Source organism: Aphanomyces invadans, assembly GCF_000520115.1.
Source record: "Aphanomyces invadans strain NJM9701 unplaced genomic scaffold supercont1.8, whole genome shotgun sequence".
Lineage (NCBI taxonomy): Eukaryota > Oomycota > Saprolegniomycetes > Saprolegniales > Verrucalvaceae > Aphanomyces > Aphanomyces invadans.
This window is the reverse complement of record NW_008580153.1, coordinates 303,083-327,587: the sequence shown is the minus strand read 5'-3', so window position 1 is coordinate 327,587 and position 24,505 is coordinate 303,083. Positions and strand designations below refer to the sequence as shown.

General features: G+C 55.6%; 11 protein-coding genes across 19 annotated transcripts; 7 read left to right on the top strand and 4 right to left on the bottom strand.

Annotated features, from left to right (window-relative positions):
* Window positions 1-21: 21 nt before the first annotated feature.
* On the top strand, window positions 22-780 carry H310_04853 (hypothetical protein). 3 transcript variants are annotated; one of them, XM_008869377.1, is made up of 4 exons: window positions 22-141; window positions 202-236; window positions 286-468; window positions 513-780. In XM_008869377.1, the coding sequence occupies exons 1-4, from the start codon at window positions 36-38 to the stop codon at window positions 639-641; spliced, it is 453 nt and encodes a 150-aa protein (XP_008867599.1). In that variant the 5' UTR covers window positions 22-35; the 3' UTR covers window positions 642-780. The 3 variants fall into 3 exon arrangements, with proteins under 3 accessions (XP_008867599.1, XP_008867597.1, XP_008867598.1); XM_008869375.1 differs by having other exon boundaries at window positions 22-236; XM_008869376.1 differs by having other exon boundaries at window positions 22-236; window positions 286-780.
* A 1,106-nt stretch (window positions 781-1,886) lies between these two features.
* On the bottom strand, window positions 1,887-2,231 carry H310_04852 (hypothetical protein; the record flags this gene model as incomplete). The annotated part of the gene is made up of 1 exon (XM_008869374.1): window positions 1,887-2,231. The coding sequence occupies one exon, from the start codon at window positions 2,229-2,231 to the stop codon at window positions 1,887-1,889; it is 345 nt and encodes a 114-aa protein (XP_008867596.1).
* A 185-nt stretch (window positions 2,232-2,416) lies between these two features.
* Window positions 2,417-2,958, bottom strand: H310_04851 (hypothetical protein; the record flags this gene model as incomplete). Its single annotated transcript, XM_008869373.1, has 3 exons — window positions 2,417-2,551; window positions 2,614-2,817; window positions 2,929-2,958. The coding sequence occupies 3 exons, from the start codon at window positions 2,956-2,958 to the stop codon at window positions 2,417-2,419; spliced, it is 369 nt and encodes a 122-aa protein (XP_008867595.1).
* A 1,260-nt stretch (window positions 2,959-4,218) lies between these two features.
* H310_04850 (hypothetical protein) lies at window positions 4,219-6,253 on the top strand. The gene is made up of 9 exons (XM_008869372.1): window positions 4,219-4,714; window positions 4,768-4,814; window positions 4,874-4,921; window positions 4,983-5,081; window positions 5,134-5,299; window positions 5,349-5,434; window positions 5,557-5,640; window positions 5,687-5,824; window positions 5,884-6,253. Exons 1-9 carry the CDS (start codon window positions 4,249-4,251, stop codon window positions 6,193-6,195), a joined length of 1,446 nt encoding a protein of 481 aa, XP_008867594.1. The 5' UTR covers window positions 4,219-4,248; the 3' UTR covers window positions 6,196-6,253.
* Window positions 6,254-6,275: 22 nt separating this feature from the next.
* On the bottom strand, window positions 6,276-7,828 carry H310_04849 (hypothetical protein). The gene is made up of 3 exons (XM_008869371.1): window positions 7,064-7,828; window positions 6,821-7,020; window positions 6,276-6,776 (listed from the first exon to the last, which is right to left on the bottom strand). The coding sequence occupies exons 1-3, from the start codon at window positions 7,799-7,801 to the stop codon at window positions 6,542-6,544; spliced, it is 1,173 nt and encodes a 390-aa protein (XP_008867593.1). The 5' UTR covers window positions 7,802-7,828; the 3' UTR covers window positions 6,276-6,541.
* Window positions 7,829-7,902: 74 nt separating this feature from the next.
* Window positions 7,903-9,360, top strand: H310_04848. Of its 2 annotated transcripts, XM_008869369.1 has the most exons (3): window positions 7,903-8,627; window positions 8,686-8,879; window positions 8,929-9,360. In XM_008869369.1, the coding sequence occupies exons 1-3, from the start codon at window positions 7,938-7,940 to the stop codon at window positions 9,227-9,229; spliced, it is 1,185 nt and encodes a 394-aa protein (XP_008867591.1). In that variant the 5' UTR covers window positions 7,903-7,937; the 3' UTR covers window positions 9,230-9,360. The 2 variants fall into 2 exon arrangements, with proteins under 2 accessions (XP_008867591.1, XP_008867592.1); XM_008869370.1 differs by having other exon boundaries at window positions 8,686-9,360.
* A 1,194-nt stretch (window positions 9,361-10,554) lies between these two features.
* H310_04847 (hypothetical protein) lies at window positions 10,555-12,471 on the top strand. 6 transcript variants are annotated; one of them, XM_008869364.1, is made up of 10 exons: window positions 10,555-10,696; window positions 10,743-11,060; window positions 11,108-11,399; window positions 11,447-11,553; window positions 11,602-11,624; window positions 11,672-11,747; window positions 11,795-11,811; window positions 11,870-11,960; window positions 12,011-12,079; window positions 12,132-12,471. In XM_008869364.1, the coding sequence occupies exons 1-10, from the start codon at window positions 10,583-10,585 to the stop codon at window positions 12,384-12,386; spliced, it is 1,362 nt and encodes a 453-aa protein (XP_008867586.1). In that variant the 5' UTR covers window positions 10,555-10,582; the 3' UTR covers window positions 12,387-12,471. The 6 variants fall into 6 exon arrangements, with proteins under 6 accessions (XP_008867586.1, XP_008867589.1, XP_008867590.1 ...); XM_008869367.1 differs by having other exon boundaries at window positions 12,011-12,471; XM_008869368.1 differs by having other exon boundaries at window positions 11,870-12,471.
* On the top strand, window positions 12,428-14,421 carry H310_04846 (hypothetical protein). Its single transcript, XM_008869362.1, has 4 exons — window positions 12,428-13,399; window positions 13,451-13,811; window positions 13,860-13,912; window positions 13,957-14,421. Exons 1-4 carry the CDS (start codon window positions 12,454-12,456, stop codon window positions 14,337-14,339), a joined length of 1,743 nt encoding a protein of 580 aa, XP_008867584.1. The 5' UTR covers window positions 12,428-12,453; the 3' UTR covers window positions 14,340-14,421.
* A 164-nt stretch (window positions 14,422-14,585) lies between these two features.
* On the top strand, window positions 14,586-19,648 carry H310_04845 (hypothetical protein). Its single transcript, XM_008869361.1, has 9 exons — window positions 14,586-14,678; window positions 14,741-14,940; window positions 14,989-15,537; window positions 15,590-15,707; window positions 15,759-15,955; window positions 16,091-16,288; window positions 16,351-17,631; window positions 17,681-19,300; window positions 19,351-19,648. The coding sequence occupies exons 1-9, from the start codon at window positions 14,609-14,611 to the stop codon at window positions 19,549-19,551; spliced, it is 4,434 nt and encodes a 1,477-aa protein (XP_008867583.1). The 5' UTR covers window positions 14,586-14,608; the 3' UTR covers window positions 19,552-19,648.
* A 154-nt stretch (window positions 19,649-19,802) lies between these two features.
* Window positions 19,803-23,380, top strand: H310_04843 (CMGC/MAPK protein kinase). The gene is made up of 2 exons (XM_008869359.1): window positions 19,803-19,843; window positions 19,891-23,380. Exon 2 carries the CDS (start codon window positions 19,891-19,893, stop codon window positions 22,795-22,797), a length of 2,907 nt encoding a protein of 968 aa, XP_008867581.1. The 5' UTR covers window positions 19,803-19,843; the 3' UTR covers window positions 22,798-23,380.
* H310_04844 (hypothetical protein) lies at window positions 22,847-23,299 on the bottom strand (the record flags this gene model as incomplete). Its single annotated transcript, XM_008869360.1, has 1 exon — window positions 22,847-23,299. One exon carries the CDS (start codon window positions 23,297-23,299, stop codon window positions 22,847-22,849), a length of 453 nt encoding a protein of 150 aa, XP_008867582.1.
* Window positions 23,381-24,505: the final 1,125 nt, after the last annotated feature.

Here is a 24,505-nt window from a genome sequence, read left to right as displayed (position 1 = left end):
ACCGCGCGGAATGCAGATCGGGTTCGATTCCAGCGATGCTTGTGCTCAAGAAGTGGCTGCATATGTGGTTCCTGGGTCACGCCAGTGAGGAGGACTGTCACGGCGACGGAGACGATGCTCAAGTTCGTGTGCATGTTCAAGGTGACAAGCCAGAGCAGGATGTCCAGGTTCTCCGGCGGTTGCTCATCCCCCAAGTCATAGTTGGTACTCCGCCGCCACAAGGCTGCTTTGGCAAGGTGCACAACAAACGGAGGGTGACATTGTATCTCTCAACGAGCATCCTAGCCAGGGCTGTTCGTGCAAGTTTATGTTGTGGATGCGATGTGGGCAGATGTCCTCGAGCGCCACGATGCAGTGCTGGTGGGAGAAGTCGTGAGCACGGTCTGTGGCAAAGATGCCAGCATTGTCGATGTTGTGCTACCAGGCGAGCCTTGGAAAACCCGGCGATGCCAGCTTGGACAAGGCTACGTATGGCAACCGATGCATACATTCCCCTCATCCGTCTTGTCTAGCTTCGAGCTATTCCACCCGAAGACTTTCTCCAGATGAAAGGTCTCTTACAAAGCCTTCCAGTTCCTCACCATAGTTTGTCCATGGAAAGTGAACGACAACCGAACGAATCAAGCGCTGCATGGACATGACGAATCGCATTTTCCACACAATGTCTTGTAGAACGATCCTCTTGGACGTCGTCGACTCGCTCGAAAGTCGTGTCGAGACGAGAAATCATTCAAAGCGAGATCATGTTTTGAGCTTCCGCATGTTGCCTCCTGTCGATGGGTTCTTCGCATCACGTCTTCACATGGGCTGTGCGGCCTGTCCATTGTCGACTCTCCAGTTTTCGCCATGCAGGATTCGCAAACTCAAAGAAGCGTGTGAAGGCGGGTGTAAGGTTGCGATCGGTGCGCATGGCCAGCGCTGTAGCTTTGAGCAGAGCCAACAGCGTTGTAGGTTGGCTGCGCCTACAAGGCGTTCGATGCGTCAATGTCACGCTGTTGAATTGCCCCTCTCCAACCGCCCACGTTGTACCGTGGGATCGACCTTCACTCCTCCAGCACGATAAGAGGTGAATGCTGGTCCCGCCACTGTCGACACGGCCGGTTTTCGCGTTGCAACGAGGGTCCAGCGCTCTCGGCAAGCACCACATCTCGACCCACGCGACGATGCAGCAAAAGCGCATATCCCTCTCGACATTTGCCCCATGCGCCTTCACACCGTCGACGAGGACGCTTGGCACGTACACTTCGTGCGTTCGTCGAAACGACTCGTCGAGAAGATCCAAAGGATGTGTTGGACATGGAACGAGTTGGAATGTACAACATCGAGTCGATTGTTGAGGTGACACAGGTCCACATGAAGATGCTGCGCCTACCAAACCACCTTCCTCGGTTAAACGGAGACGTCTGTCGACGTTTAGTCAGTCGCATGCAGCTCGGAGAGAATGAACAACACGCTATCGTGCGCACTTGGATGGACTGGAGGCAGATATGCGGCGCCTTTGACATTGGCTTAGCGAAAGCAGGTAGTCAGCACTATCGACGCGCCACTCGTTCGTCGGCACAGTGCCATGGTTTGGACCGATGCCGACGCGAGGGATCGCAACTTTGGTCCTTATTTCGTTTTGGGAACGCGATCCATGCGCGAAGGACTCTAGAATCCCCATCAAAATGCCCAACGGGAAGAGCGGCGATCCAAGTATGTCGTGGACACGTCGAGTGGACGGCTTGGACGAGAGTGCCACCATGCCCAAGCGTCGCCCCAAGTTCCACAAGGCGATTGTTTCTTTTACAGCTGGAACGGAGACCTCCTCTCTCGACGACAGCACTGCACTGAGTGATGTTCTGGGCAGAGCATTCAGACAGAGCCACAATTTCAATTTCACCAAGCTAGCCACGTCGATGCGGCGCAAACACATCGGATATAGCGCATTTCACAAGAAACAGATCGCCACAAACGCGACCATTCGCCGGCAGACTGTCAAGCCGTACGAGCATGCCCCCGTCCGTGTCGAATCGATGACGGAAGTCGAGACGAGGGCCACGGCACGGCGCCTCGTGGGGATGCTGAAGTCGAAGGATGTTTTTCGTCGAGATGCGAGCGACAAACTCGACTTGTACACCGTCGGATTCTACGAACTCGAAAACGTTGAAGAAATTGGACAAGATCACTTGGCGATGCTGTCCAAGTATGCAAACCACTTGAAGAAAGGAACGGCCGCGAAACGACTCCATCGCAAGGCCCTCCAGTGGAAAGATGAGCAACGCGTCATGGGCACGTTGGGCTTTGCCCCTGGCCGACTCGCATCCTCGTTGACGCACAAAGAAATCGCGTGGCTCATGAGCCTGTTGGCAGCTCCACTGAAGTCGAAAAGGTACGGCATTACAGTGCAGACATCAGAGCAAGCCGAGCGCGTTGTTCAACGAAATCGTCGGGTGTGGGAGACTTGGTCCGGTCTGAACAATTGCTGCTGGGACACGATCGGACAGAACAAAAGCCACCGGGTCAAATGGCGATCCGAGTATGCGCGGGCAGAGTGGGCTGACGAAGACGACTACGATAGCGCCACGGACGACCTGGACGATTCGGACGCGGCTACATTGCGTGCACACTCACCTGAATTGTCCTTGTTCGATTATGTCGTAGAGGCCATGCCAGAGTCGCCGGATCTTGACGAGGCGTACGACTATTGCGACATCGACAAACGTGACCAAGAGGCACAAGCTGTCGAACGTGTATGTGTGATGATGTAATGTCATTTTGTTGGTGGTGGTGGCGGCCATGCAATGCAACGCCTACATGGATGGACGACGCCAGAATCTATAAGAACGACGTTGGTTGTATCACATGCACATGCGCAGTCGAGCTCCCTCCTAAGAAGTCGAAGCGATTGATTCACGTATGCAGCGTGAAAGGATGGGATATCCATACCCCTGATTGCATTCCCGACGCTTGGATCATCGCACGACGAGGTTCGTCCTATATGTCTCGCACAAATCCGTCCATCAAGGAGGTAAATTGCATTCCCTGGTCCAATATTTGCAAGCCCACACGCTGCCTCGACATGCAGCACGCGTCGTCCGCGTCCTCAGTGTTGTCGTCCATCGCTCCCATGCCCTTGTCAGCCGCTTGCAAGTTCCGTCCAACTTCGACGGATACGCGAATTTGTCTAGCTTTTCTCAATCAGGTTATGCAGGGAGATGTATTAAAATTCAGAGGTAGCCGAACACAACGTAGGCGAGGTTGATCGAAAAGGTGGGCGGATGCAAGCCGGGCCGCTGGCGAGGTATGGTTCGAGTCGTGCTCATGGGTAAGCCAATGTGGCGGAAACATTTGGCGGAGCAGTGGCATGTGTTCAATCGCTGCGGGACTACGGTTGTGCTGTTTCTATGACTCGACACTGTGCGTCGTTGCGAAAGACGACTCGGGGCAGTTGGCGAAAAGTTGCCCCGACCAACCGCAACGTTGCAAGCCAAAGATACATTGTTGGACACAGTAGCATGACCGCACCACCATGATGGAATGGTGAAAAAAAAAAGCAACTCGTGGTGCCGTTTGCGCATTTGCGTGTGTACACCGGCCAACGTCGTGCACGACAAGAATCGTGACGATTGTCCGCGAATTCGTCGGCAGGGTGTCCCAACTGCTGCGACATCGGCAAATCCACGCACCCACGGCAGCATGGTGTGGACAGGACAGGATGACTGGATGCCTCAACCAAACGAGTCAAGGTTGGTCGTGGCGTCTAACCACGGGGCGCGAACAGGGCGGGTGGAGATTTTGACCCTGCAGTTCACCCTCTACATGTCACAAAGCGTTGGGTTTGGGTGGGCACCGGATGGATGGAGCGGTCTGGGTGCGGCCAGAAAGCTCGCAATGAGCAAGTTGGGGTGAGTAATGCGACCGACCCACGATGGTGTCGCGCGCGGAGGCCACGTGGATGGACGAGTTGGGACCCCAACCACGACGGCGACACATCCTCGGGCACCTTCCCTCCCCTGCAAACGAGTCTGGGGTGGAAGTGTAGACGTGTCGTCAAAGCACCAAGGTTCCCGCGACTGGGTTAAGTTACCCAGCGATCGCAACTGCAAGTGGGAGATTCATCCGTTGCATCGTGGTATTTCATTGGCTATAAATAATTGACACATGACGATTGCAGCCAATCCAATCGATGGAAGTTTCCTGCACTTGAACATGGATTCCCGACGGCCATTGTGCATATTTCTATCCCCACCGCAATACGCAAGTAGGATGGCGCTCCACACGACCACCGCCCGGCTGATCTCGGCTGCCAAGAGCGCTCGTGTTCTCCGCCAAACGTCCCGCTTGACTACGGCCACATTACCGTCTATCGTCCGCAGCAAGATTATGCCACGTGTGTTGTCGTCCCCATTCAAGCCTCACACTGTGTCGCCCGCCGCACTATTCGTCCGCGCGTACTCTCAACCTGCGGTAGCCCGAGGGTTGGAAAAGCCCAAGACGTCATTGCTCCTCGAGACAAACGACGGTCCTGGATCGCTTCAAGAAGTGCTCAAGTTCTTCTGGAAGCACGACGTAAACATGGTGCACATTGAGTCCCGACCAACCAAGGGACCAGCCCACGACTACGCCTTTTTCATTGACTTTGACGGACGACCGGGTGAGCCTGCCGTGGACTTGTTGCTGGAGGACCTCAGGCGCCACTGCAGCAAGATCATGGTGCTCAACGACAAAAAAGGTTGGTCTTCTACCATGTTGTGGGTCGACATCGTCATGTTATCGCTTCCACAGTGCCGTGGTTTCCTCGCAAAATTAACGACTTGGACATGACGGTCAAGGTAATAACGCCACGTATTCGCTTGGGTCGTCTCTGTTGACGGAACTCACGCGCCGGCAGACGTTGAACGCTGGCGAAGAATTGCAGTCGGACCATCCTGGCTTTTCGGTATGTCCTTTTCATCGAACTAGGACATGACCACCGTGTGTCATGCAAGCAACGTCGATAGGACCCCGTGTACCGCGCCCGCCGCGACCAACTGACCGAAATTGCTGTCAACTTCCGCCAAGGCCAGTCGATTCCTCGCATTGACTACACCCCAGATGAGGTAGGCATGGGCATCTCGACACGGCGTGACGATATCGTGTCGTTCGTGGTAGGTCAAGACGTGGGGAGTCGTGTACGACCGCATGGAGGACATGTGGGCAAAGTACGCCTGCGACGAGTTCAAGTACATTTTACCGCTCTTGGAAACCAACTGCGGGTACAGCCGCGACAACATTCCGCAGGCCCAAGACATTTCCGATTTTCTTAAGGAGTGCACAGGTGCGTCGTCGATGGAGGTCGCCATCGTTGGCCAAACGCTGTGTGGTAGGGTTCACGTTGCGTCCCGTGGCCGGTCTGCTCTCGGCGCGCGATTTCCTGAACGGGCTCGCGTTCCGCGTGTTCTTTTCAACCCAGGTGAGCGTCCTTCCCGACGACGCATGTCGCGATCGATGCAGTCTGATCCCGACTGCCATCCTTCTCGAGTGATGTCTTCCCGATTGGTGATCACTCAATTGAGTCTTGATTGTGCGATGTAGTACCTTCGCCACCACTCTGTACCTTTGTACACGCCCGAACCCGACATTTGCCATGAATTAATGGGCCACGCGCCCATGTTTGCCGTACGCGCTGGAAGCTCTCTCTCGCATTCCGCTGATATTCGTGTAGGACCCGGACTTTGCCGACTTTTCGCATGAAATCGGCTTGGCGTCGCTCGGAGCGTCGGACGAAGAAATTGAACGCCTGGCGACGTGCTACTGGTTCTCGGTTGAATTTGGTGTGTGCATGCAGAACGGTGAAAAGAAGGTGCGTCCAAGCCTCTCTCGTTGGAGCGCCGGTCGTGGGTCATGCGATGTCGTGTGTAGGCGTACGGTGCTGGTCTCTTGTCGAGCTTTGGCGAACTCGAATACGCGTGCTCGCCGACTCGACCTGCCGGCGGCGAAGACGCGTTCCCCGAGTACCGCCCGTGGAACCCGTTTGAAGCTGCCAAGCAAAAGTACCCTATCACGACGTACCAGCCCATCTACTACGTCGCTGACAGCCTCGCGGACGCCAAAGCTCGCATGCGCGAGTTCACGGAGGACATGAAGAAGCCGTTCTATGCCCGCTACAACCCGTACCAGCAGACAATCTGTGTTGACCGTGCGGTGTCGGTCGAGTCGAAGAAGATCTATTAAAAGTTGACAGAGAGATATGCATCACGTTGTGGCATCTCATCACTGCGTCACAGTAGAAACCGGGTCGTGCGCACCGATGCACAGGAGAATCATGGCGATCAGTCTGTCGAGCTCAGGTCGTTGGAGGTTTCGTGATGGACAGAGAGCGACGTCGTGAATTGTGTGCATTACTCGGCACCCTTGTCGCCGTCAACAGGATGGAATTCTGCTGCCAGCATGACATTTTTGAAGTGATCAACTACATACCCGCGCCACTACTCGTTTCTGACTCGAGCAGCTCACGGCACGCAAATCCACGGCCATGATCGAGTGCACACGACAGGTCGTGTAGCCAATGCGGAGTGCACTACGCTAGACGACGTTCCATCTCGTCGTCATTTGTTTTCGACAGGTCGAGTTGGTCGTGCAGATACTGGCCGAGCATGTCGATGCTGCGCTTGTAGCAGTCCATCATGTGTTCTGCAAACGCCATCGTGTGAATCGCTTCATCGTTTGGTCCTTCAGTCGACTTGCATGGCAGCTTGCCGTGTGAGTAGTACACCATCGAGCACCGGTTCTTGCCCATCTTGGTGATTGTCAACCTGTGTGTGCGAGTTACATGGTGTCGCAGTCGTTGGACAAGTACCAGGAGGTCTCTCGTGCGACGTACACACTCGCAGGGTACGGGTGCGCTTGGTCGTTCAAGATCGAGTCAAACACCATCACAACACGATTGTGCTCGAGATACCGCTTGCAACCCATGTGCTGGTGGACGTCTAGATCATACTTCTTCAACTTGAGCACCATCTTGACCATGCATGCATCCTCGCCAAACCTTTCCAATGGCTACAAAGCAGCATTCAAACGGGATATGAAAAGGCGAAAGTACCTGCGACACTTCGAAAGGGGTCTCGTAAGTCGAGCCGTAGACGTCCCAGATTGCATTGGAGAACATGAGGTAGTCGACGTTCGCGGTCTCTTTGGCGGTGAAGTCAAACACAATTTCGCGCGAATGATCGTCGTATGCGACTTCGGTCTTGTTGATACGTTCGCTGGACGACGAGTCGTAGAGGCGCTGGGCGATGAAGACACTCTCCAGACGATTGTAGTGCGCGTCAAGAAGGGCGTGGAACGTCGTTCGACGCTCGATGGGGTCGATTCCGATCGTCTGGGACTGCTTCCACTTGTTCAAGTACGTCATTTCGGCCACTCGGGGTCGTTTGCTCACAATCTTCATGAGCGATTCTGCGAGCTGAACTTGGCGTTGCAGCATGTCTTTCAACGCTTGGTTTTCATCCTCGGCGGCTCTGCGTGCACTCGCTTGGCGCAACGAACGTTCGTGCCACAACAACGATTCTTCTGTATGTGGTATCAATCGATTCTGCAAGTCTCGTAGCTGCCGCGTGTACTCCACAACCTTGTCACGCAAGTAAATGATCTCGTGGGCAGCACGCTTTCGATTGCGCTTCTTCTTCGATGTTGCAAGTGACGTGTCGTCAAGTCCCGAGTCCGAAGAGTGCAAAACCTCCATTAGAGACGCAATGTCTTCGTCGGGAAGGTCATACTCCACAGAATCGTCGGTGTGGTTCAGTTCATCGAGGCACGCCGCCAGGAAGTCATCGTCCATCCCGCGGACAGCGAGAACACTTTTGAATACATGGCGTGCGGACTTGCGATTCTGCGTAAATTTTCGTATTTTTCATGGTTTTTCGACTTTCCAAGAACACACGGCACACGTTTTTGGTATTTTGCGATAAGGTTCCATGGCGACGCCCGACGACGAACTCGTCTTGACGGGAAAGGTAGACAGCGAGTCCTTGACCTCCGACGAGTCGGCACCACTGCATGACACTGACATCCTCATGAGTGCGCCAAAGCGAAAACGAATTCGAAAGCGTGCCATGGACGAACTCGCGTACTTGAAGAACCAGGTCGCCGAGTACACCCATCAGCTTCAAGCACTTCAGGTAAAAGTGCCCGACCCGGCTTCAGTCAGCGAGTGGGAAAGACGGTCTCGCCGCCAGGCCGTCGAACGAGCTGCTGTCGAGCAAGAAAACCACAAACTCAAGGCTGCCGTGGAAAGCCAGCTCAAGATCGTTGAAACCCTCGTCAAGCTCGTGACGAAACGACCCAAGCTCGCGGAGGAGGTGTATTTGGTCGTGAGTCAGTACCACACGTTGCCAGCAGATCCCATGACTCGATTGACAAAGCTGCACGCGATCGTGGACGCAGAGTACCCCAAGTGGGAAACCCACTTTATCGCAAAGCGCCTCATCGACTCGTCTGAATCGATCCTCCAGATCAACGTCGACTACGACGAAGTGGCGCATGCGATTGGGTTTGATTGCGTCATGTGCCGGACGCTGAGCGTAAACTTCGCCCAGTGCACATCCATCCTTTGGACCATGTACTTTTTAAACATGGACATCAAGATGCAGACGACGGTGATGAAGGTGATGTGGGCCACCATCCGTACCCTTGACAGCGCGAACTCAATCGCGGACGTGTTAGTTGATTCAACGCGTCGACGACAAGACAGTGTACTACCGCCACTTGATTCAGTTTGAAACCCACACGGTGCACAACCAAGTCGTGTGCAAGCGATTTGACAAACCGGGCCAAGTCGTGATCGTGTTGCAGTCTGTCGTGGGTGACGAATTGTTCCCGTATCCCCCAAACGCCTACGTGGCCCATGAGACGGCCTGGTGCGTTTGAAGCACATCGGAGTTGGACCTTGACGGAAATATGTTGTAGGCTCGTTATATCGAAAGCGGGAGAGAACGAGTGCACTGTCAAGTACTTTGCCAAAGGAACTTTGTCGTGCAGATCGAGTCGAGACATCCCCGCACTAGACGCGCTCGACTTGAGTGACAACGATGTCACGGACACCACGCCCAAGGTTGCGCACCACATGGCGTTTGCCGAGTATATGATGGCGTGCTACCGCAACAACCTCCACTCCCTCAGCATCCACATCGACCACACGCTCTTGTCCGTCGTCGATCCTTCAGACACCAAGCTCACCGTGTTTGACTCGTACTCCTTCACCGATTGAAGCTCGACATGATGCATGCCTCCCCATTTTCTCGGCTTGATCGAAACCTCTCCGCCACTGACCGACGCCATCTCGTGTAACAACTCGACATTCAAATCGTTCTGTGGTGTATCTGCCGGGGGGGTCCATTCTGTCATCGACGCGGGCTCCTTCGAAGCACTCACAGCTCCAGCGCTTCCAATAAGCCTACTTGGAGCGTCTCCTCGATCGATGACTTAAGCTCGGTGTCACTCGTCCGTGGGAGTGAAAATAGTGACCATACATAGTGACATCTGCTCGTATCCGGATAAGCTTTGAAAAGTTGTGTAACACCACAACAGCATGACGGCAAGAGAAGGACCGAGACGAAACGACCCAAGCTCGCGGAGGAGATGCACTTGGACGTGAGTCGCACCACCGGCTGCCAGTAGACCCCGTCGCTCGAATGACCTTCCTTTGGACCATGTACTTGATGATACAGTCATGAACACGGACGCAATCGTCGTCAAGGTTGCGCTCTGCCTCGTGCGAACCAGACAACTGACTACTCTCACGCATTCGTGTATTCTCGAAGCAATGTAGCTACCCCAACGCCTCGGTGACTGGGTCACTACCTCCACTTGATTCAGTTGACGTCCGACGGAATTCTCGCTCACAACGATGTCGCGTGAAACTCATTGTCGCCACAGAACGAACGCATCGTCATCGTGCGGCATTCCCGACGGCGTTATGCACCCGCGAAACGCCAACGTGGCGAACGCGACTGCATGGCCCTGTTGCACATGCCTCTAATTGTCTGGACCAAACGTTGGATGGTCGTGGGGTCTCGATATGGAAATCTTCACGATTGACGACGTGAGCAAGAAAATGTACTTGGCCAAATGTGCCTTGATTGTCTAATCCAGAGGATCACACCCGACCGCTGGATTTGCTTACATTACATGACGACTGCCCGAGAGAGCGACGGTAGCGCGTCCAGGTAGTTGAACCGCAAGGTAGCCGCCGAGTGTATCATGGCATGCCGGCGCCACCACCTCGACTCGTTTGGCATTCACGTCGACCACGCGCTCTTGACGATCGTGGACCCGTTCGACACGATTGTCAAGGTGTACGAGATCGACATCACGCGTCGAGAGCATTGACGAAAGTCGAGTTTATTGAAAAATCTTCTTCCGTCATGCATCCGAACAAAGCACCAAGACATGCCAGCGCCTCTGCGAGCTTTGGTTTCTTGGATGCAAGATGAAGGCGCTACGCCGTTCACAGATTTCGCGTCGCACTCCCGCGGACGGAGGGAAAAACGTGCCGACGGCCGTGGAGACCCGAGGTGCAACGGGATGAATCGCGACGTTTTCTTCGCACTCGACGGTTTCAATGTCATCTCCACTGGAACACCACGATTCCATGAGCAACTCGGGGGACGGCGCAGTCGGGCGTTTGAGTCCCGACGACGTGGAGAATGCTGTGTTAGCTGGAGAGAAATCCGATGTTCGTGAACGAGTCGGTCGAACGTTGCGCTCAGCAACATTCCTAGGTCGAAGTCGATGGACCAAGCGATGTCCCGTGGACATCGGACGACGAAGCCGAATCTGGCAAAAGTGACGACGACGACGAAGGAGGCAGCGACGCCTTGGCAGCGTTGGAAGAAGAGCCTGGCCATGATGGCCTGGACTACGGTGCTGTCGATAATAATGGCTGTGACGAGGATGACGCTGATGTTGATGAGTCCCCACAAGACTCTGGCATTTCCCCTGTCTTCGAACCTGTCCATCCCATTCATGACGACCTCCCTATAAACTCAGCACCAGACCATGAAGATGCCAATCCCGACAACAACCGGTCCCGCAACAAGGTTCGAATCCACTGGGAGTCTGACCATAGTAAGAAAGTTCGAGGCAGGCGGCGAAACATTCGCGTGGGATCGACCGAGGGATAGAGAAAAGGACTGGTGCGAACGAGAAGCCACCATCAGAGAAGCCCAGTCGAACCAGGCGAAAGTCGATGACGACGAGGGAGGGAGGGTCTCCTCCACGCGATGGTCTGTTCAAGAAGGAGCGAGACATGATCGCATTGAACATGAAGAAGCTGCGCGCGATTGCGCGAAAGGCCCCTGTCCAGGTGCGCATTTGGACGGAGCCGCGAAAAGTCAAGACGCCGATGGATAAATATGCTTGCGCCGAGGCCGAAGCAGGTTTATCTGCACTGCGCGGACGTCGTTGTGCCTGAAGAGGTATGTAGTGTGCAGCGACATCTTTTGGGCGGCGATCAAGGACGACTTGATTCGCCTCCAGCACTTGGTCCAAATGGAAGGTGTGTCGGTGCACACAACGATGGATCCGTGGATGGTACTTGAAGCATCTCGTTTGTGGAGACCTGACAGAGGGGAGTTGTAGTTTCACCAGACTCCGTTGCACTGGTACAACGTGTGTGAGCTCTTCAAGCTCAGTCCGGTCGTTCGAGTAGGGCAGCAAAAGGCGGCGCAGCCCAAGCGATCGAGTTCTTGGTTGGATGCGGAGCCGATGTTTACAAGCGAGATGATGTACGTTACTGGAAATTGGAGGAGTGGATGGCGCTCAGCGATCGTAGAATGGCAGCATTCCGTTGTAGGCCCTTGCGCCCCTCGTTTGGACAAATGTATAGTGGACGAATGTCGTGTCGTAGGCATCTGGCGTGTTGGGCGGGACACACAGACGCTGCCATGGCGCTGCTTCGGGCAGGCGACCTCAAGGACCTCCTCATCACAGACTACGACGTATCGCCTGCTGAACATCCGAGTTGGTGCTGACGAAAAAGACCACGTAGGCGAATCTGAATCCGCTCGAGTGGGCTGGGGTGCGCCAGCACACAGAGTGCCTTGCGGCTCTGAACAAAGTACGTGTTCCTTGCTTGTTGAGCACTCTCACACGTCGGTCGGTTTGCCTAGTTTTGTGACAGCGTGTGGCTACCGCAGTTTGTGGCCGATTTGATCTGGAAGATCATCTCGAAAACAAAGATGCGCACGGCGGAAGAAAAGCGCCGTGAAGAGCAGATCGCGGCGGAGCGGGCCGAACTCAAGCGGTTGCAGCAATTGGCCGAGCAGGCGAAGGAAGCTGCTCAAATGGGGCAAGCCGTTGTGTTGGATGGCAGCGATGCGACGAAAATCACATTTTCCACCGCGACCGTCGCAAAGACACAATAACTACCGCCATTGCTCGAATATTTACATTGTTCAAATTCGAACTTGTCCAAGAGGCGCTCGCCGTTTCATGCTTCACGGGAAAGCGGATGGGGAGGCAGTGCGCATTCAGAGGAAGGTTGGACGAATATCGAGGGCGATGGAGTTCCCGCCTGTGAAGAAATACAATGCTATGGAAGTGCGCCACAGCACGACCTTGGATGATGTCGACTTGTACGGTGGAGTAGCATCTCCCACCGACGAAGACACGGCGCTTGCGCCAGGTGGCCCCCTTGCCCTGTGTTCACTGGAAGCCCTCGGACTCGTTGTTCAGTACAGCGCCATCGGACTCCTCTATCGTGTCATTGAAGATATCGCAGCCCCGATCTACTCGGTATACCTCCATGTCGACCCGACCCAGGTGCAAATGTACTACGTCGTGGTCTACTTTGGCTGGTACTTTAAAGTCTTCTTCGGGATGGTGTCAGACTGCGTCCCGATCTTTGGCTTTCGCCGCAAGAGCTACATGTTCATCGGGTGGACCATCACGTTTGTGTGTACGGTCGTGATGGCGTGTATGCCAATTGGCCCGCCGTACTGCGGCAACCCCGAGCTGTGCAAGGTCCCCTTGGATTCACTCGACCCGGCCGACGTTGCGGAATACTTTGACCTGGCCGCGCCCTCTCGCGGCCTTCCGTTCCTCGTCATGTCGATGGTCCTGAGCTTTGGCTATGTCATGACTGTGTGTGCGTCGGATGCACTTGTCGTCCAGTACGCTCGACGGGAGCCCATCGAAACACGAGGCCAGACGCAGTGCGCGGTCTACGCCATCCGGCAATTCGCCAGCGCCATCGCGCTCTCCGTCACGCGCTTCTTTCTGAACGGACCGTCGTACCAAGGGACGTTTTCGTTTGAGATCCCACCAAACGTTGTGTTTGTGCTGCTGAGCGTCCCGAGCGGCATCGCGCTCGTAAACACGTACTTTTGGATCCACGAATACCGCGAGACCGGCATCCCGATTCGCGTGTACCTCCAAGGTAAATGTCTATCGCCATGGACTCGTAATTGACATGGGGCTGCGATGGTAGGGCTGTATGAGCTTGCGACGAAGCGGGTGTTGTGGCAGATTTGCTTGTACACCTTGCTGTCCGAACTCTTTTCGTCCTTTGGGACGACTGCAGAGGGCCCCGTGACATACGTGTGGGCAAAAGTGACGCCGCTGTGTGACAGCGTTTCGTTCGTTGTGAGCTGCCTTTTGTGGGGAACCACCCTCGTGTGCATTGCGCGGTGGGGCGTCAACTGGAACTGGCGGACCACGATGATCATCACGACTGTCATGTTTATCGTGATTGACGCACTGGGCATGGTCATGGTTGTGTGGGATGTCGAGCGCGACGAGTGGCTTTACAGCGCCATGTACTTGGTCAATTCGATCCCTGGCGCTGTGAGGTGCGCGCTGCCTTGCTATGTTGGAAGGTGGCTCTCATATGGTTGTAGGTTCATCATGACGTTCTTCTCCACCGTAGAAATTGCTGACATGGGCAACGAAGGTGCGCGCGCCACCGATCTTCGACCTTTGTGACGATTCGCCTAGGCGCGGTGTTTGGACTCATCACGACCATTTACAACGTCATGGACTCGATCACCCCGTTGTGGTACAGCTGGGTCGACTCGCACTTCCATGTGACCCCCCAGGACGCGGACGCCGACACCACCGACGTGCGCTGGCAAGTGACGTACACGTACTTGATTTCGTACGGCATGCGACTCTTTGGGCTATGCTTCCTGGTCCTCCTACCTCCGCAAAAGGCAGCTATGCAAGCGTTGAAGCGATACGGTGGCTCCCAGCCAGCCATTGCCATGGCCGTGTTAGGTGCAGCGCTTGTGTGCTTGATCGTCGCCGTCACATCGAATCTCCTGTCCATCTTCCCTTCCACCAACTGCCTCGCCTTAGCTGGAGGAGACGGATGTCCGTAGATAACACAAGAAACCAATTCATTCTCACGAACGCTCCAACATGTCGAGGGCAAGGATAGTCTGTCCTGAACACGGAAAGCCCCTCCACCCTCTGCTATCTCGGTGTCCGCAAAAATTGAGCCCCGCAGGAGTCCTTCCTCGCCATGCCGTCTACGTTGTTCAGGTCTTGAAAGGTCATTTCTCCACATCATTATCCGGAGATTTAACCGGACAAGATCTGTCGACGTCACGAATGTCACGAGAACAATTTGGGCACGGCGGCGAAGGCGATGGCAGTCCGTGAAGTTTGGCCCAAGTACTGCGCTGAAATGGACTGCTCCATCGCGCTAGCTTGTGATGGTACGCTAGCAAGCTCCCTGCTGTTATGATGGCGTCGACAACTCTTAAGAACTTGTCACCAGGTGCAAGCTTCGTGTTCTTGTTGGTCTTGATGCGCCGCGTGCATGTGTTGCTGGAACGACCTCCATGGACCGCACAAAAGCCTCCGACACGACCGTGCCCGGCCGTGAAGTACATTGCAGCGATTGCATTGGTGTTCTTTCATATTGCATTCATCCTCGTCAGAGCATTGACGAACGCCCGAGCCATGACACCTTCCGAGGTTCCTCGAACAAAGCTTGAATGCGCAACTCAACGGTCATCGTCGTAGGCATTGGGTTCTACCATTCGAACGCTTATGTGGACAAGTTACGCTGTGCTCCTTGCGCGGAACCCCCATCTTGGAGAAACCATAGCTGTGCGGATTGGGCTTATCCTGCATGGTGTTGCGAGCCTCGCCCTGTTCAAACTTGACACTTCAACAATCTCGTCATGCCTGGTGTGCTTTATCAGTGCATTTACGGCCGTACTGGCCTTGCTGGCACTCGCCCCATCGATAACGCATCGCTGCGACTCGGACAGGTCATTCAGTCCCCTCGATCAGTCGTCTCTGCTCTCCCGACTCGTCTATGCATGGGTGTCGCCGTTCATTTCGTTGGGATTGCAGCGCCGATTCGAAATGACGGACGTGCCGCCTCTCCCAGCTGCAGATCGCACGGCCAGCCACATGTTTCACACGGCACTATTGCAAGAGCGCCGACAGCCCAATCCTTCGTTCCTGCGCCTCACCATGCGGCTGTACGGCTGCGAAGTCGTTGGATTTGGTCTGTGGTCGGCCTGCAACAAGCTTCTGTCGCTGACGAGTCCATTTTTGATCAAAGTCCGGGCCGATGACTTTCTTCCATGGTTGTTTGACCAGTTGTCGTTGGTAGGAATTCCTCGAGTGGTCCAGCAGTGCCGAGAGCCCGTCGTTGTCCACTACGGGTTTCATCCTGGCTGGCCTCATAAGTCTCCAAGCTGTGCTTTCGGCCTTCTCCGGCTCACAGTATGGTACGCTTGGCTTCTATCCAACGAAACACTTGTGGAATGGAAGGGGCGTAGGACTTGCATGGGCACGTTTCGACCTGCGTGTGAAAGCGGGGCTTATGTCGGCAATTTATGGTCGCACGTTGGAGCTAACGTTAGCCGAGAAGAGCGCGATTGGGATGGGTAAAATCACAAACTACATTTCGGTCGACTTGGGGCGCGTCGTTGGGATGCCAGGCAGCGTTTTTGACATGGTGCTCATTCCCCTGGAGGTACTGTCGACTTCATCAGAGGCTGTGCATGTTCTTGGGACTCGTTCCTGAGGTCGTTCCCGTCTGGTTGTGCCTGCGCCGCATTCTGTACTTCATGGTGCCATTCACTGATGCCGCTTCCCACCATTGTCATAGATCGTGATTGCTCTGGTTCTGCTTTCTCGAGAAGTCTCGTATGCGTTCGTGGCTGGCCTGGGCGTCCTTGCCGTCATGCTTCCGCTGCAGACGTGGCTAGGCAATCAACTCCAAGTGATCACACGAAAGATGCTGCAGTTTCGAGACGAGCGCGTGGAGCTCACAAGTGAAACGATCAAGGGCATTCGCGTCCTCAAGGTAATATATATTTGCCATCGCAGCGATGCTTCCTGTTGCGCCATTTCAATCGAATGGACTAGCTCCTGGCTTGGATCGATCATTTTGTTGGCAAGATGCGTATTAGCCGGCAGCTCGAAATGGGCCAACTCGGCGCCCGCAAGTACCTGGACGCGTTGTGCGTCGTCTTTTGGGCGTCAACTCCCGTCATCGTGCAGTCGTCCGTGTTCTTGGCCGTGATTTACTCTGGCCGCGACCTCACGGCGGCCAACGCGTTTGTTGCGATTGCGCTCCTCGATCGCTTGATATACCCGATGAATTACTTTCCGTGGATCGTAAACGGCTTTCTCGAAGCGCGCGTGTCGGCCCTTCGCATCCGCGAGTATCTCTTTGCACCAGTCGCCCCCGTCATCCAGCCGCCGCCGCGCCCGTCGTCCGTGTGCTTGTGGCACCAGTGCACGTTTGCGTGGACGGAACCAACCCCGGAGAACCAGCCTGAGACAGATGCCCTGACGACAGCACTGCTGACTGACCACGACATGAGCCAGCACGCGTTCAAATGCCACCTGGACCACTTTCAGTTGGACCCGGCACACATGCACGTGCTAGTTGGCGCCACAGGCAGCGGCAAGTCGTCCATGCTCCTGGCGCTCCTTGGAGAAATGCCGCTACTCCAAGGACGGCACATTGGGTCGCCGGGGATCGTGTCGTACGCACCACAAGTCCCGTGGCTGTTTCCAGCGACCATTCGATACAACATCACGTTGGACGCCGAAGACAACGAGCAATCTTCATCGTTGGCGAACCCGGATTTGTATCGTCAAGTGCTTGCCGCGTGCGCTCTGGAGCAAGACCTGAGCGCCCACCCCCATGGGGACCGCACGATTCTGAGCGAGCAAGGCGCCAACTTGAGCGGTGGTCAGCGCGCGCGTCTCGGCCTCGCCCGAGCGCTGTATCAACGCGCTGACGTGTACTTGCTGGATGATGTATTGAGCAGTTTGGACGTCGCGACCGCATCGCATGTGCTTCGACATGCTTTCGCCGTCCTTCCGCCCACTGCAACAGTTGTGATGGCCACGCATGCCGTCCATCTCCTCGACAACATTGCTCGATCGTACACGATTCTCGTCGTGGAGCATGGCCGAGTTGTCGAAATGGGGACGCACGAAGACTTGACGTCGCGGGAATCGTCTCGATTCAACCAAATGGCGCAAGTCGTTCGCGGAGTGGGCACTGGCAACGACAACGAGGGTGACGCTCAACGTGGCGACGGGACTCGACGAGGGGACAATCTTGCGACGTCCGATCATCACGGGAGCGCGTCGGTCGAAGAGCATCGCGACGACGGCGTTGTCGCCTCTTGGGTACGCCCCCTGGATCGAGAATTCGTGCTGAAGACGCGCATGTGGATAGATGTGGTGGCGATACTTGCACTCGATGGGAGGTGTTGTCTTGGGAATGCTCGTCTTGTCTGTGCTTGTCATGCAAGTGTCCCGCAACGGTTTGGACTACTGGATTGCTCTGTACACGTCGGCGGAGCACCACCCGATCGCGCCACTCGCGTTTGCCCACGGTCTGATTGTGATCACAGCGATCAACATCGTGGCCGTGACGGCGCGATCTTTCTTCTTTGCCTACGGCGGCCTTCGTGCAGCAAAAGCTCTGTACGCCCGTCTCGTCCATCGACTCTTCCATGCGACCCTGAGCTTCTTCGACGTCACTCCACTCGGCCGCATCCTGAACCGCCTCAGCGGCGACACCTACGGCGTCGACGAGAGCCTTCCATTTATCCTCAACATCTTCATCAAGGACTTTGCTGACGTGTGCGGGACACTTGTCATCTTGGTTGCGACGAACCCAGCGGTCTATTTTGTTCTCGGACCATTGACTGTCGTTTATTTTGTGCTGCAAAAGTGGTATCGACCGACATCGCGCCACCTCCGCCGGCTCGATGCCGTCGCCCAGTCTCCGCTCGTCATGACGTTCCAGGCAACCCTGGACGGCCTCCCGATTCTGCGCGGCCTCCGATGCGAGCCCAAGTGGTTCGGCGTGTACCTTCACCAACTTTATCAAGCACAACGCGTGAGCTTTCTCGGAAACTGCACTGGCGCGTGGTTTGGACTGCGTCTCGATAGCCTCGGTGTCGCAGTCACGACCTTTGTGGCGGTTTACGCTGCCATCCAGTGCCATTTGGGCCACCCCGTGCCGTCCGGCGTCCTCGGCCTCACGCTCATCTACGCGCTCCCGATCGTTGGCAAGTTCAACGCGATCCTTGGTAGCTTCATCGCGACCGAACAAAACATGGTGAGCGTCGAACGAGTCCTCGAGTACTCGTACGTACCGGTGGAGGACGGCGACGCGCCAACTGCGGATGCTCCATCGTCCAGCGAAACCGGTCAAAGGGCCAGCCATTCCGTGAACGACCACCTCGTGAATTGGCCACCTCAAGGCCACGTCACCCTCACAAATGTGTCCGTGCGGTACGGTGCCGGTGCGTGGACGGGCTTGAACCAGCCGGTGGATGCCGCCGCCCCGACTGGCCTCCCCGCGGCGCTACACGGTGTGACGTGCCACATTGTCGCAAAGGAAAAGATTGGCATCTGCGGACGCACGGGTGCGGGCAAGAGCACGCTACTCCATTGCCTCTTCCGCGTGGTGCCGTTTGGCGGGCGCATCGTGATCGATGGAATCGACATCTCGTCCATGAGTTTGACCCGACTGCGATCGGCGCTATGCTTTATCCCGCAGGACGCAATGCTGTTTAAGGGAAGCGTCCGTGCCAACATTGACCCGATGGACACCATGAGCGATGCCGCGATTTGGACGGCGCTGTCCCAGTGCTGTTTGAAGGAAGTTGTTGAAATGTTCCCTCTGCAGCTGATGGAGCCCCTGCAAAACAACGAGGCCAAGCTGAGTCGAGGTCAAGCTCAGTTGTTGTGTATATGCCGCGCACTCGTGCGGCAGTCCAAGGTTGTGTGTGTGGATGAAGCCACGGCAGCGATCGATCACACGACAGAGCAACTGGTCAAAACGGTACGTTCATGCGACCTCGTGGGTGCTTAACGTGCAAGTGCTGGAGCTAGACGATGGCGCAAGCTTTCAAGGACTCGACGGTACTAACAGTTGCTCATCGCCTCCACTCGATTCTCGACTCGGATCGGGTCCTCGTCTTGGACGAGGGCAAGGTCGTCGAATTCGACACCCCTCGGGCTCTTCGTGCGATTCCGAACGGCTACTTTGCAGCGCTCTTGGACGGACACATCGCATCGTCGGCCTCGACATAAAGCCCGACCGGTCGTGCGCCGCCGTCCTCACGCACGGCGAGATCCGCCGTGGAGTGGTTTCGTTGTAACGTTCGTAACACGGTCACCGTTGCGGATAAAATTACGAGATCAGGACATACAAACATCAAGTCAACGGGGGACCTCTTTTTTATTCCACGCCAACATCGAATTGGTCGATGTTTTTAAATTGCACTTGAGAATAGTATGTGGGCCGCGTGATATTTTAGGCAGCCGACGTCACGTTTTACTGTCGTTGGACTAACACAAGGCGTCGGCCCCTGTCCCCTTCAAGGTTGATCGTGATGGATGATGGCGCGATGGGGCTCACAATGTGTCTAGATGAGCACTTCCAGTGGCCGCGCGAGTGTAAGCAATGGTGGTGTGCTGGGTACTGTGATGACAAAGGAACTCACGGAGCAGGGGAAGGATATGCTGCTTGGGGCGTTGAACGGTGGTGGCCTCAACGCGGCCGCACACCACCTGTCCCCACCAGCCCCGGTTGTGTCGACAAAATGCGCCGACACGTCGACACTCCGTCACGATGAGCGCGACAGCGTTGCGTCGTCTGAAGCGTCCCGGTCGCAGCCGTCGTCGTTGAAAGGCGCAACTTCTCGACCTCCCCCACCAACCCACGAAGTGCATTGGGAAGGGTACGTGCGGAAGAAGGGCGACTGGTTGCCGCGTTGGGAAGAACGATACTTGGTCTTGGATGGAGCGTCCCTTACGTACTACAACTCGAAGGAGGAAGCTCGCACGGGCAAGAACCTCCGTGGCCGAATGATCATCACGAGGGTCTTGCCCGAGAACTACGGAAAAGCACACGGGTTCCTCATCGAAACGATGGGCCACAAGCACTTTCATTTGTGTTGTACGACCGAGCTCGAGAAAGACATGTGGGTCGAAATGATGCAGGCCGCGATCGACGAAGGAGTCCACCACCCGAACCAGCCGTCGTCAACGACGAGCACGAACGCATCCACGTTTGATGTGAACGTACAAATCCACTACTCTCCGACCCAAGTCGACCTCCGTAGCTTCTACAGCGCGTTCCGGAAGCTCCTGATCTCGCACTCGTCGTCCCCGCAATTCTTTCCCAAACTCAGCCGCGACGTCGTACTCACATCCAACTACGCTCCGACCGTGCCGTTTTGGGGTGAATACCACGGCCTGGACGGTGTGCTCCACTTCTTCTCGATCTTGTACGAGACGGTCGAGTTCACGTCGTTTTTTGTCACGGACATTGCGCAAGCGCACGAAGGATCGACGGCGGTCGTCGCCGGCCGTGAAACGATGAAAAACAAGCACAACAACCGCAAGTTTACACAGCAGTGGCAGCACACGATCGAATTTGCGCCGGACGGCCGCGTCAAGAGCCTCACCATCACGGCGGATCCCGTCGCGGCGTCGGCCGTGTTTGGCTGCAACGCCACATCCAGTTTGAGTCTCCCAATTGCGTCTGTGGTTGGAAATACAAACCAAGACAACCCGGCAGGCACCGTGCTCGTGCACGTGCTTCGAGGCGAACAAATGGGTGGGCTCGTCGAAGACGCCGACGACTCGGCCACATCTCCCGTGCCGCCGACTCGCCGCCGCCTCTTCCTCGGCATGCGTTTGATCGTGGATGGCAAGACCAACGTGTACGCCCCTCAGTCGTCTCAGAAATGTGTGGCAAAAACAGACTTGTCGACCCTCGACTCGTTTCCGGACCCGATCTGGTCGTCCCAGCACTCACTGCCATTCCAGGGCCTCAGCCGCGGCAAGCCATGCTTTATGTTGATTGAAGCGTGGGGAGTAGTCGACGACACGGACAAGGAAGAGCTCATTGGGGTCGCCAAAGTCAACTTGGCACCGTTCCTGGCCCTCGCGAGCAGCAGTCGCACTGTTCGTGAAAGCGTCGTGCACACCGATATTGCCCGAGGGGCCGTGCCGCAGTGGTACACGCTCCTCAGTGCCAGCGAGACCAAGTTTTCGTGTGGCCGCGTGCAGCTCAGCATCAGCTTCGAGTCGGAACCGACGACGTCGCTGGTCAACACCATTTTCGAAGAAAACGAAGGAAATGAACAGGCCGCCATGTCTGCCGCCGAGGAGTCGGCGCTGCTGGCCGACTCGGCAACCAAAACCATTCTGTCCAAGGAACGATCGTACCGAGACACGCGCCGCGACAACCACTCGTTCCGCGTCGGCAATACCACGTTCGACATCCCGAAGCGATACCAGATGATCAAGGCCGTCGGGCAAGGCGCATACGGGTGTGTTATTGCTGCGAGCGACACTGAGACGGGCCAGTCCCTTGCGATCAAGAATGTGCCGAATGCATTCAACGATCTCGTGGACGCGAAGCGGATCTTGCGCGAGATTCGCCTCATGATGCACCTGAACCACCCGTACTTGGTCAACTTGCTCGACCTCATTCGCCCGACGTCGCTTCGAGACTTCACCGACGTGTATATCGTGACGGACCTCATGGAAACGGACCTCCACCGCGTGATCCATTCCAACCAAACTATCACGGACGACCACTTGCAATACTTTTTGTACCAAATGCTCGTCGCCATCAAGTACGTGCACTCGGCCGAGGTCCTTCACCGTGATCTCAAGCCGAGCAACATTTTGGTCAACTCGGACTGTGACGTAAAACTTTGCGACTTTGGCTTGGCCCGTGGCGTCCAAGGCGTTGACTCTGGACTCACCGAGTACGTCGTGACACGATGGTACCGCGCGCCGGAGCTCCTCTTGAGCTCCAAGTACGACAAACCCGTTGATGTGTGGGCGATCGGGTGCATTTTGGCGGAAATGATCGGCCGTCGACCGCTTTTTCCTGGTCAAGACTACCTGCACCAACTGAAAATCATCATGGACGTGGTCGGGTCGCCAGAAGAATCCTCGCTCGACTTTATTACCAACCCCAAGGCGAAACGATTCATTTTGAAGCAGCCCAAGAAACCGCGGCTGCCACTGAATTCCATTTACCCGCGCGCGACCGACCTCTGCCTCGATTTGTTGGACAAGATGCTCGCATTCGACCCACGCACGAGAATAACGATTGACGATGCGCTCGAGCATCCGTATTTGGCCCAAGTGCGCGACAAGTCGGTCGAAACCACCGCCGACAAACCGTTCGACTTTAGCTTTGAAGATTGCGACTTGACCCGAAAGAAGCTGCAGGAACTCATCTTTGAAGACGTGTGCCACTTTCACCCGGAAACCCTCGAGGAAGTGAGCGACTCGTCCGAGGCAGTCGTGTAATGCCGCAAAAGCAAAATCCTTTGAATTGCTTGAGTGCTCCACCAGAGCATTAAAAGACGGCGAGTGGGGTGGACATCGGGGGCCGCACGAGCGCCGCGTACGACGTGAGCATGGAATCGCTTGTAGGGAACCGCCGCAGGCCTTCCATGAGCAATATCTCGACGCGAATCGACGTGGCCGCCGCGTCCATCGCGTACAGCGGCGGCTTGTCCACTACAGACAACACATCTTCCGGCGACGAAAACGCATGGCCGAGGGACGATACGTCCCACATCAGATTGGCGAAGATCGCGCGCCACGACCAACTCGGTTGGGCGGGGAACGCTTCGACGACTACACCAAAGCGCGCGTGGAGCTGCGTCTTCCACACACGAGACGTTTGCAAGATGTGGCGGATGGCGCGGCAGGTCTTTGTCAGCTGACCCAGCGCCGCACTGTCCAAGTAGACGAATGTAATCTCCAACACTTCGTTTGGGAGTTCGTGGGACGGATGAAGTGGCATGGCTTCTCGATGAGATCGAAAGATGAAAGGGAACTGTCCAGCGGAGATGCAAACGCGCTCTCTCTGCCACGTCGATTCCGTCTGGTGTTTGAAAATGGCGCGGCATGGACTGCTCGAAACGGCGCAACTGTTTCATTCCAAGCACGCGACGTCCATCCAAACATGGTGTCCATGAAAGTAGACTCTCCCGCGCGAATGCTGCAGTGCATGCGGCGTACTAGAGGACGGCGGCTACCGTTGACATGAATTTGGCACATGCTGGTAAGGACTATTGGCCGTTCGAGGACACCAAGGCAGAGACTGGTCGAGGCATTATTCGATGCGTCAAAGCGAATCTTCGATACCGACCGAGTCCCGCGGTGGTAATCGACTGCGACCTCCTCACGTCACAGCATCGTGTGGGCCTCGTGCATGCACGACAACCCAAAGTGTCTGCATCGCTTGCCCTTCGTCAACTAGGTGGATTTCATGCGGTTGGTATGTTGCTGTTGTGGGCTCGACAAAGTTATCACATGAATACTTTTTTGACTGATATTCAGGTTAAGACGATCGTGTTCGTGATATCACATGAATACTTTTTTGACTGAGGATATTCAGGTGATACCAGTCAAATTATTTTATGTCGGGCAAAATGACGTGACTCCACAGCATCACGAACACGATCGTCCTAGTTTTCAAAGACTCGTACGATGTTGCACGACCCTGGTGTTGGCAAGGACCATGTTCCATCGCTTGGCCATGCTAGAGGTCTTGTGTTCCACGTACGAGGCAGGTATATTCCCCCTCATCTCCTCCACCCGATCTCGCCATCCTTTTACAAAGTTGGAACGAACTCGGCGCTTCACATTCTCCCACGCATCCTCGATCCGAGTACGGTCGATGCTGAGGGGGAGGGAGGTCAAGCATTTCAACGGGGGAAAAATGCATCGATTTTTATGGCAGGGGGGGGCATTGCCGTCTTTCAAGGTCAAGTAGACCCCAACCGGATGCGCTTTTCCGGTAGCTGTTCTTGGTCAAGATAGACGGTCGAATCAACCTTTCTGTCAAGTTGGACCCCACTGCATGTTCCTCTTGGACAGGAGGGGCTTGCTTCGTTGTCGAGTTTTGTTTGATACGGCGGAGGACACACGGTTGTCGTGCAAAACGTTTTGTTCACGCAACGATCGGGCGTCGGTTTGCTGTACAGCGCGCTCAACAAGTCGATCT

Coding starts and splice junctions, on each gene's coding strand:
- H310_04853 (XM_008869375.1), top strand. CDS start 36: ATGCTTGTGCTCAAGAAGTGGCTGCATATGTGGTTCCTGGGTCACGCC. Junction 237..285: donor CACAAGGCTGCTTTGGCAAG/GTGCACAACAAA, acceptor CGAGCATCCTAG/CCAGGGCTGTTCGTGCAAGT. Junction 469..512: donor GCCAGCTTGGACAAGGCTAC/GTATGGCAACCG, acceptor CGTCTTGTCTAG/CTTCGAGCTATTCCACCCGA.
- H310_04850 (XM_008869372.1), top strand. CDS start 4,249: ATGGCGCTCCACACGACCACCGCCCGGCTGATCTCGGCTGCCAAGAGC. Junction 4,815..4,873: donor ACTTGGACATGACGGTCAAG/GTAATAACGCCA, acceptor ACGCGCCGGCAG/ACGTTGAACGCTGGCGAAGA. Junction 5,641..5,686: donor GCCACGCGCCCATGTTTGCC/GTACGCGCTGGA, acceptor ATATTCGTGTAG/GACCCGGACTTTGCCGACTT.
- H310_04849 (XM_008869371.1), bottom strand. CDS start 7,801: ATGGACGATGACTTCCTGGCGGCGTGCCTCGATGAACTGAACCACACC. Junction 7,021..7,063: donor CCCCTTTCGAAGTGTCGCAG/GTACTTTCGCCT, acceptor GCTGCTTTGTAG/CCATTGGAAAGGTTTGGCGA. Junction 6,777..6,820: donor GTCGCACGAGAGACCTCCTG/GTACTTGTCCAA, acceptor TCGCACACACAG/GTTGACAATCACCAAGATGG.
- H310_04848 (XM_008869369.1), top strand. CDS start 7,938: ATGGCGACGCCCGACGACGAACTCGTCTTGACGGGAAAGGTAGACAGC. Junction 8,628..8,685: donor TGCAGACGACGGTGATGAAG/GTGATGTGGGCC, acceptor CGGACGTGTTAG/TTGATTCAACGCGTCGACGA. Junction 8,880..8,928: donor GTGGCCCATGAGACGGCCTG/GTGCGTTTGAAG, acceptor AATATGTTGTAG/GCTCGTTATATCGAAAGCGG.
- H310_04847 (XM_008869363.1), top strand. CDS start 10,583: ATGTCATCTCCACTGGAACACCACGATTCCATGAGCAACTCGGGGGAC. Junction 11,061..11,107: donor ACAACCGGTCCCGCAACAAG/GTTCGAATCCAC, acceptor AGTTCGAGGCAG/GCGGCGAAACATTCGCGTGG. Junction 12,080..12,131: donor GCCTTGCGGCTCTGAACAAA/GTACGTGTTCCT, acceptor CGGTTTGCCTAG/TTTTGTGACAGCGTGTGGCT.
- H310_04846 (XM_008869362.1), top strand. CDS start 12,454: ATGCTTCACGGGAAAGCGGATGGGGAGGCAGTGCGCATTCAGAGGAAG. Junction 13,812..13,859: donor TCGATCCCTGGCGCTGTGAG/GTGCGCGCTGCC, acceptor ATATGGTTGTAG/GTTCATCATGACGTTCTTCT. Junction 13,913..13,956: donor TGCTGACATGGGCAACGAAG/GTGCGCGCGCCA, acceptor CGATTCGCCTAG/GCGCGGTGTTTGGACTCATC.
- H310_04845 (XM_008869361.1), top strand. CDS start 14,609: ATGGCAGTCCGTGAAGTTTGGCCCAAGTACTGCGCTGAAATGGACTGC. Junction 15,708..15,758: donor CTTCTCCGGCTCACAGTATG/GTACGCTTGGCT, acceptor GAAGGGGCGTAG/GACTTGCATGGGCACGTTTC. Junction 15,956..16,090: donor TGGTGCTCATTCCCCTGGAG/GTACTGTCGACT, acceptor CCATTGTCATAG/ATCGTGATTGCTCTGGTTCT.
- H310_04843 (XM_008869359.1), top strand. CDS start 19,891: ATGAGCACTTCCAGTGGCCGCGCGAGTGTAAGCAATGGTGGTGTGCTG.